Raw genomic sequence first — 9965 nt, 5'->3', positions numbered from 1 at the left:
GGTACATCGCCATCCTGCCGAGTAGGAGGTTTGAGCGGACATGGCCCTTGGATGGTATGAACCGCTGCGCTTTGTTTACAGGGAAAACGGTAACCATGTCCTCTAGGTCACCTAGGTTTTGCTTATGTTCTCAACCACTACGCCTACTGATTGAACACGCGCTATGAATGGGCGAAAACGCGCGATGACCTGATCACGTTGCTCATGCTGGCGGAGGTGGCGGTAGGCGACACTCCAAAAGCGATAGTCTAGAGCATCCGGAATGGGCGGAGATCAATGCCGTGCAGCATTATCTATATTATGTTCGATTCAACGACGTCACCGGCATTTGTAAGGCGTTATTAATGAGCGGTGAGGCTGCCCATCTAACACCGAAAGAGCGCCCAAGGCCGCAGGAGGCGATTGGGTACCCTAGAACCCATGCTTGGGAATGATGGACAAGTGGGAAACCGGGCTCCGTGCAGTTGAGATGACCGGGGGGTGCAGGTGACGCAGCTCCGGCCAGTCACCCTCATCAAAGTCCCATGCTCAGCAACTTAGGATTCTTGTGTTAGGAGACTGATTGAACCAGGTCTGCAATCCAGGCTGATCTGGAGAAAGCAATCGTGGTAACAGATTCAGCAGTAGTTAACTAGTTAGTTAGCTGCCGCTCCACAAACGTAGCCGGGAGCAAGTTAAGTTGGTTAGTTACTTACTTAACAACTAGTTAATCGGGCTTTGGGGTAGCGTGCGTCGCAAGCCTCCCTAGAACTCAGTATCACAACACTCAGCACATAAAGGATTAAGCGCACTCCGTCCAATACTCTGTGAACTGGTCAGCCCTATCGCCGAGCGTCGCCGTGTTGATCCATGTAGAGAATTGGTTCAATCGCGGCTGCTATTGTGGCCTGGGGGCGACTTCTTGGGGGCTCCCGTTGTCTACTGTGTAGAGCATCTCGCCCATGTCGCTCCCAGGTGCCTGAGAGACAGCGATGAAGCGTATGTGCTCTCTCGATCTAAATGCTTTGGGGCCCATGAAGCTGCTGCGGCGTTGAAGGCATGCGGAGACGTTTCCGACGCTCTCTGCTACTGGAGTCCGGTCACGACTTGGCCTCAAGGCTGGATATGGCACTTGAACGTCGATTTTACCTCCCTGCAAGGCGAGCAATCCCAAGTGAGTGCAGGAATTCATGTCACTTCGAGACGCGATGTCCTTGAGCTTTACAGAGACTATACCGATAATGATGTTTCGCAGGAGTTATCAGTCCACAAGTTCTACGAAACTGAGAAACAAATGCCGAGTCTTTTACCCTCGATATTTGAAAGCTGGGAATTAAGGTGGCTCACCACTCAATGAGCCAAACCACTCAACAAGCCAAATTTTCGCACCATCAAATTTCTTCAACACTCAACTTCAATATGCAATAGCATGGTCAACAATGAAGCAATTAAGCTTGCAATTGAAGATCTTGAATTACAAGAGACTCCAAATTACAGTGTAACTGCAAAAAAAATATTCAGTCAGCTGAGAGACCCTGCATCAGCAGCATCAAGATCTACAAGTTGATTATCATAAAGCAACCTCCAGATATAAGAAGAAGCTCACCAATATATAGAAGAATGAGCTTCTAGAGTATATAAATAAGCTCTGCAACTGTGGTCTTGCTCCTACATCTCAAATTCTTTGAAATGTTGTGCAAGAGATAACAGAAGAGAACATGGGAATTAACTGAATGACATAATTTTATAAGCACCACAAGAACAAGATCAAGTCTGTTTATCTCAAGCCACTTGACAAGAATAAACTGATAGCAGATAATTACCACTGCTTTCAGCACTTCTATAGTCTTATATTTGAATGCTTTTTTTACTTCTTTGCAAGTGCAGTTATTGAATTTGACTAACTTGTTGCACTGCTGTATTTAGTTAAGTAAGAAAATTAGCCAGTATAATATTACACCAGAAAACATATACAACTTTAACAAAAAAAAGAATTTCTTCTAGACTTCTGTCATGTCTTGAAGTATCTTGTCTCTATTAAAGCTCTACAAACTGGTAAAAGTGTTGCAACTCAGAATAAAAGCTGAGAATTTCTCTCACTGCTCTGTTCAGTCTCTGCAGATGGAATTGCATTGTCTCCAGCTCTTATTTATCAGAATGAATTCAGAGATCTTTAGAATATATAACTGAATGATTTTGACAGAAGTAAATATGTCTACTTTACAGTCTTAGTAAATGGCTGGAGCAATAATAAATATAATCTGAAGTAGTTGCAATGGATTTTTAATCTGTACATAAGATAAAAGCAAATAGAACAAGATATCTGCTTCTACTAGATGGGCATTCTTTCTATATGAATATGAAATTTATTGAATATGCAAACTGTGAAAGAATTCTGCTGTTGATTCTTTCACCATACTCTATCCACTGTTTGCAGTCTCTTGATATTAGTGTTTTTGGGCTGCTGGGCAAGATATATTCCAGCAAGCTGGAATCTCTACTATACTGTGAACTAAGCTATATTTGAATGACAAAAAGAGATTTCTGAAGATTATTCAATGCAGCATGAAAGAAGGCTTTGACAGATGATAATATATGTGCTGGCTTTGCAAAGACTGGAATTTATTCTCTGAATCTCCAGTATTAACTAAGCTGATTTGAAACTGCTGATCAACAAGACTTTATATTATTAGTTAAGTCTTCCATCTCTACAAATATACAGAAGCTTTGTCAAGAGATTAAAAGTATTTATCTTTAATACAGCTTAAATTTGCAAAGTATTAAACAGATTATTAAAGCTAGCAAGCAATTTACAATATGAAATAAATTGCTAGAGCATAAAAATCAGACTCTAAAATTAACTATTGTGACAGAGAAACAGCATCACAAGCAAGACAAGTCTCTAGATCTACTTAATTACAATAAGCTGAGCCAGGTCTAGTTCTAGAGTCCTACAAAAGTCCTGCAGACTCAGAAATATCAGAATGAAATAGAGGCTGAGAAAGCTTACAAAATTACTTAAATACAAGAGACAAAGCTTCAACAGAAGCTTCAAAGAGAACAGATAGCTAGAGAGACTAAAGAAAAACAGATTGAACAAGAGACTATTTATATAAAGATTCACAAGCAATAAGAGATTGAAAAGCTTGAATATACTATATAATAAGAGGCTCAGTATATTGTCTGTAAGAAGAAAAAGACTTTACAACAAGCAGAGAAGAAGAGACAGACTGTTGAACATGCTAGTAAATACTGACAGTTAGAGCTTCAAGCACCAGCTTCAAAGTACTGTTGGCACAGTCTCTCTATAAAAGAATCTCATCACAGCAAGCCTATATAATCTTTCCAAAGCAGTAGTAAGACCTCTACAAGTCTCTCTAACAAGTCTTTAGACTCTCTAGCTGAGAAATCTATTGCTGACATTCCTTTACAATCTTTTCTATCCACCTCCCATATCTCTTGCTCTGGCTGCAATATCAGGCCATCCACACATTTATTTTCATAGCCACACTAATTTCTATGCTTCAAAGAACACACTCATTTAATATTTAATAGCTAGTTTAATAATAATAATTTGTTGTTGAGATAATTAATAAATTTGTAGTGTGGAGCATTGAAAGGAATTTGGCTCGAGTGGTTTGGCTTGTTGAGTGGTGAGCCACCTTAGTAGTTAACTAATTTCCCTTCAGCCGCTAACTGACCAAGAACCGCCGCGTAGCTGTGAAGGGCTGCCCGCTCCGGAGCCCATACTCATCCTATCATGGTCTTCAAGACCTTTTTGAACGAAGATGTGCTCGATGGTGCAGTGTCCTGAGCAATCCACGGCCAACTCGGGCGCTTAACCAAAGTTTTGGAGATGAGATGATGAATCCATTGAGCAACAGACATCTAAAGCAATCAAACAGCACAAGAATAGCAAAGAAAAGACAGCATTCTCTATGACTTGATGCCTTACTTTTCATTCTGGAATTTGAACCATCAATGACTGTTTTGCTTGATGCAGTGAACCTGTTGCTTCTATTGAGAATTAACCACCAGTCACCAGCAGCTGTGTTCGGGCCCCTTTTTCCCTTTTTTTTTTTTTTTTTTTTTTTTTTTTTTTTTTTTTTTTTGCCGGCTTTCAAATGGCAACCTGGTTGACAGCAAATAATGCGGCTGAAATTTTGACCATGGATGGCACTGAGGCAATCATATACATCCCTGGAGGTGCATAAATATATATTGTGGTCAATTGACTCACAGGATCTCGGTGCAAGCAAGGAGTCTCCAACAACACTCACATTTATTATAACCCGGGGGCTGGTTGTGAGGCATGTGAGGGGGTAGACTGTTCTGTTTTCCGTCCTTTTTCTCTTTTTTCTCTTAAGAGGCTGCTGTCCTCTTTTGTGTCTCTTCCCTTTTCTCTCCTTTCCTTTTGAGAGACCTGCAATTGCGGCCTAAGCTTGGTCTCTGCTGTAACCACTACCCCATAGCTTATCCCTCGTCCCATCTCCAATCGCGTGGCGGCCATGAGCGTGATAATGGGCAAATGGTCGCCGCCCCGAGCCCTCAAAGGAACGATGTCGGACTAAACGTCATCGAGGGCGTTGATAGCAAACACGAGGTCGTCAAGCACTGAGCGCGCGGACTCGGTGAATAGGCTCCACAGGTCAACCTCCGCGGACGTCGCGAACATGCAGCGTATGGGCAAGGAGCAGAAGCTCGTGCGGCACTTCCAGGTGTTTTCGATGGCATCATTCGTGGCTGTCGCCACGCGGCGTGGGAGTCGGTGTTCAATGTGCGGTCGGCTCTGTATAACGGCGGCTGTCCCGTACTGGTCTATGGCATCATGTAGAATTTCGCCGGCTTCTTCCCAATCTACCTCAAAGATCTTCACTGCAGGTTCTTGTGTATAAGAGAGCCCTCCAACTGCACGGGGATTGAAATGTCGTGAAATGTTGGAAGAGATACAAAGATGGAATTTTGATAGGGAATTGCCCTGAACTAGCACCCTAGGGGCTAATCGGGTGTCATCCTAGACTTCCCGCACAGAAGTCACTCTTGCCTCTCAGCTTCGCTCAATATACAGTCATTTACAAAAAGAATCATTCAATGGACATAATATTATGTTACATACATCAGGGAGAACCAGCTCCACTCTGAACTCGATTCTTTCTGCTTTTTATGGTGACTCTCACAGCACAACCTAATATGAGCAGTTCTGGCCGTAATAGTCTTAGCCACGATAGCTCTGACAACGATAGCTTTGACCACGATAGTCCCGGTCATAGCGGTCCTGGTCATAGCAGTCCCGGTCATAGCAGTCCCAGTTATAGTGGTACTGGTCACAATATTTCTGGTTGTCATAGCCCTGGGCAACATAGTCCCGGCTATGAAAATTCCGGTCACGACTGTACTGGTCACAATAGTTCTGCTGATGACGGTTTTGGTGATGACGGTGCTGGTCATGATAGCTCTGGCCGTGGGAGTTCACATCACGGTCTCCCACGCAAACCTGAGGATACAACCAGCGAAAAGCGTTTTGAAGCGGCTCCCTGATTACTCCTGTCCATTCCAGGGCCTCTGTGATGGCTAGACAGACCGGCCTGACTAGCTGCCTCAAGGCTGAGGTGCCTAACTTCATAGCTGCGGGGACAAGCTTGTATGAATTAAAAATTTTGTGAACCAGGTCGATGGCAAAGTTATGGCAATCTGAAACACCGAGTATATAGCGCTTGCGTTTCTCGATGATACCGTGAGCTATTTAGGGCTGTTAGTGCGCGTGCGCTTAGATACAGAGAGCTAAGGGTTTAATAGCCGACATACCAAACTCTCTAATCTCAGCAAAGCTGAAACGAGTTGTTCCTTGAAGCCTTTTTTGAACAAATGGAGGAAATCTCTTGTACTTTCTGTTTTCCTGCTCATTGTCATCGTCCACCCGAGTCATCCGGAGTTGTGACCCGTCCCTGAAGTATTGCAACTCAAAACGATACCAACTGCAGTCAGAGGATCCGACCTGGAAGCTTTCAAGTTACGTCTGGCGCCTAATAAAAGTGGGAAGGACGTGCAGTTCACTCAGCTGAACGGCCCAGTGCCGAAATATCAGTATCGGGGGACTTATATTTGTCAGCCATCGCTTAGGAGTTCTGGACTCCATTCCTTTGTCGGGGTTCAACTCTCGATAGAGCAAAAAGACTTCAAGCTCTCCACGCCATGTCGGAAGTGGTCCCGGGGCATTTTGAGTCGGTGGAAACAGAGCAGACCAGGGTGCAATAACACCATCACAGTCTTGGGGATAACTGCCTGTGTAGCCAGAGACGGACTCATCGATGCCAAATTGGAAACCATAACCATTGTCCCAGACAAGAGCGTGGTGTGGTGACGGTGAAGGGGACAGACTGGAGATGCCAACTTGGGATCGAGATGGTCGGGAAGAGTGCCTCTCGAAAGGCTGACTCACGGCAAGATTTCTCTGGTATGCGTTCGGATTCGGGAATCCATGAGGCGAGTCGCTGGATGCTTGTGGAAAGCTGTATGGGTCTGGCTCCAAATAAGGAACCACGTCATTCCATACTCGTTTGAACTGGGCATTTATGCGTCTTTGGAGGAGACCATATCTGAAAAACGGGTTGGTCTTGATTGAAACTCGGCCCCGGTTGGGATGGCAGCTGGAGTGGGATATCAGAATAGAATTGCCATGGGATCTCATCGACCTCGTCCGCACATGGCTGAGGATACGGTCGTTTTAGATGATAAGATGGATAGATAGCCGCCCCCTCTGCCAGGGATGTCAGTCGCTGATTTAGCTATGCGTTATATAAGGGGGTTTTGACCTACAGGAAGGTTGTGTGGGTAATACGCCATTTTTAAATATCTGCAAAACAGAGACACGAACAAACTGGTGACTTCTGCTGATATTGAAGATTGAAAAAGTTAGTACCAGAAATCCTTAAAGGGGGAGCCTGCCTTTATATACGATTCCAAGACTGTGTGAAGCTCTTTCTCTTACCAGTTACATTTGGATAAGGTAGTTCACCACTAAGCAAGCCACACCACTAAACAAGCCAAATCTTCCACCACCAAAATTCCTCCAACATTCAACATTCAATATGCAACAACATGGTCAACAATGCCTCAATTAGACTTGCAATTAAAGATCTTGAATTGCAAGAGACCTCAAATTATGCTGCAACCATAAGAAAGTACTTAGTTAACTAAGAGATCCTGTGCTGATGATATAAAAACTTGCAACTTGCTCAGAATAAAGCAGTCTTTTGATATAAGAAAAAGCTCTCTGATATATAGAAGGCAGAGCTTCTAAATTATATAAATAAGCTCTCTAGCTATAGTCTTGCCATTATATCTCAGATTTTATGAAATATTATACAAGAGATGACAGAAGAAAATATTAAAATCAACTGAATTAATTAATTTTATGAGTGATATAATAATAAGATCAAATACATTTATCTTAAAGTAATTAATTAAAATAGACAGATAGCAGATAACTATCAGTACTTTAAGCACTTCTATATGCTTGTAATTTAATGATTTCTTTTAATTACTTGTGATTGCAGTTGTTGATGCTGGCTAACTATTTAACTACTAGTTATAGAGTAGTTGGAGTAGAAAATTAATTAATATAATCTTGAATCCTCAAATATCTACAACTTTAATAAAAAAGGATTTCTTCTAGACTTCTGCCATATCTTAAAGTGATTGGTCTCTATTAAAGCTCTATAAGCTGAAAAGAATACCATTACTCAGAATAGTAAATAGAAATTTCTCCTATTGCTCTGCTCAGTCTCTGCTGAAGAAATTGCACTATCTCCAGCTCTTTTTTATCAGAGTAAATTGTGAGATCTCCAGAATACTGTAGTGGGGATTCCAGTACCTCATTAGGACAAAGGTTGTTCCGGTCTGAGGCGCAAACCACCCCAAAGCTACTATCCTTGAGCTATATAAACCACCTGTAGCCCCTGCATCTTGCTTATTATCTTCATACACCATTGCTCTTTTCTACACACTCATTCCTTACTACCAGTTTGGTTATTAGTTAGTGAATATGAAGATTTCTTGTTTATGAAGATTGCTACTGTTTCTTATTAGAGCTGCCTGTGTTAGTATGGGGCTCTTTAGTACTATTACTCCTTGCAAGCTTAGGTGTCTGTTAGGACATATCTATCTCTACACTTACTACTCGACCATACCCTTACTATGTAGTGATTTTTCACCTTTCTTGTGCTCTCACCATATCAACCAACTCGCCTACTTTGACGAGGCATCCCATCGTACCCCGCTCCAATACATGACTAGATAATTATAATAAAAGTGAATAGATCTATTTTACAGCTTTAACAAATAGTTGAAGTAATAATAAATATAAACTAGAGTGATTAAAACAGATTTTTAATCTGTAAGAATTCGCCGCGAACCCCTTACACAGACAAACAGCACCTGCAAGGGCCAGAGGGCTCAGCTTGCAAGCTGCTAGGAGTTGCATGCATTCTTACAAGACACTAAGTCACATGCTTGCAAGCACATATAAAAGACTGTCACTGCACAAATCTCTTGCTGGAAGCCAGTGGCAATCTTGTTTACAAGTTGTACATAGTTGCCAGAATACAGATCTTTTACCTTGTGTACTTTTTTTCCATGTATATTTCTTCTAGAGTTTCATTGTCATACTGATTCACATGTATGATCCTCACATAATCAGTATACTAAGAAACAAGCTGGTTGAGAAAGATATCTGCTTTTACTAGATAGGCATTCCTTCTATATAAATATGAAATTTATTAAATACACTGATTATGAAAAGATTCTTTTTATAATTCTTCTGCTATATTTAATCTACTATTTGTAATCTCTTGATATTAGAATTTTTAGGCCACTAGACAAGACATATTTTAATGAGCTAGAAGCACTACTACATCAAGAAATAAGCTATATTTGAATAACAAAAAGGAATTTCTGGAGATTATTTAATATGGCTTAGAAGAAGACTTTAACAGTTGAAAATATACTTGCTAGCTTTGCAAAAACTGGAATTAATTCTCTAGATTCTTGTAAGGATCATATGTTTGGATCAGCATGACAATAAATCTCTAGAAGAAATATATGTGGAAAAAGAGTACACAAGATAAAAGATCTGTATTCTGGCAACTATATACAACTTATAAACAAGATTGCTACTGGCTTTCAGCAAGAGATTTGTGCAGTGATAGTCTTTTATGTGTGCTTGTGAGCATATAACTTGGTATCTTATAAGAATACATGCAGCTTCCAGCAGCTTGCAAGCTGAGACATCTGGCTCTTACAGATGCTGTTTATTTATGTAAGAGATTTGTGGTGAATTCTTACAGATTTCCTCTCTTATAAGTCTTGGTTTCTCAAGATAGCTATCTCATTAAAAATCTTCATGAGTAGAAAAACAAAAAACCTCTTGGGAAAAATAAAAATTTTCTTATAAGAAAAAGAGTACAGTCTCACTAGAGATATAATACTAACACAACTTTAATAATACAACAGAACCTAATAATACAATAATATGTAAAGAGTCTTTATTATTCTCACTAGTTCTGTATCACTATTAGATAATAAATACTAGCTTAAGAGAGAGCTTTCTCTTGCTTTCTCTTTCTCTTCTTTTCTTCTCTTTCTTCTCTAGTCTATATTATTATTACCAAGATAAGTGAACTCTTCAAGCACTGCTTTATGTGGGAGACAGACTTACAGAAGATTTCTGATGTTCTAAAAGAAAAAATAACTACATCTTGACGCTCTATCTATCTGACTGCAAGATCACAAGTTGGTGAGTTTATCTCTGATTATATCTTTGCTTTGTGTGATTATAAGATTTTGTCTTTGTGTGGAGTTTGGTTTGCAGAGAGACTGATGCTTGCTAGCAGTTACTACTGATATGTAGTTCTCTTTTTCTCTCTTTTATAACTTATCTCTGCTTTTCTTTCTCAGGAGAATCCTCACTTTCTCTTTTATAAATAAGA

At 40.8% G+C, this 9965-nt stretch overlaps 2 protein-coding genes across 2 annotated transcripts; one reads left to right on the top strand and one right to left on the bottom strand.

Moving 5' to 3' along the window:
- Positions 1–40: 40 nt before the first annotated feature.
- On the top strand, positions 41–1336 carry D8B26_004930 (uncharacterized protein; the record flags this gene model as incomplete). Its single annotated transcript, XM_066124653.1, has 3 exons — positions 41–54; positions 227–406; positions 820–1336. The coding sequence occupies 3 exons, from the start codon at positions 41–43 to the stop codon at positions 1334–1336; spliced, it is 711 nt and encodes a 236-aa protein (XP_065980734.1).
- Positions 1337–5194: 3858 nt separating this feature from the next.
- On the bottom strand, positions 5195–5905 carry D8B26_004929 (uncharacterized protein; the record flags this gene model as incomplete). The annotated part of the gene is made up of 2 exons (XM_066124652.1): positions 5195–5718; positions 5785–5905. 2 exons carry the CDS (start codon positions 5903–5905, stop codon positions 5195–5197), a joined length of 645 nt encoding a protein of 214 aa, XP_065980733.1.
- Positions 5906–9965: the final 4060 nt, after the last annotated feature.

This window comes from Coccidioides posadasii, chromosome 3, assembly GCF_018416015.2.
Source record: "Coccidioides posadasii str. Silveira chromosome 3, complete sequence".
NCBI classification, from domain to species: Eukaryota; Fungi; Ascomycota; class Eurotiomycetes; order Onygenales; family Onygenaceae; genus Coccidioides; species Coccidioides posadasii.
This window is presented reverse-complemented; position numbering and strand designations above follow the sequence as displayed.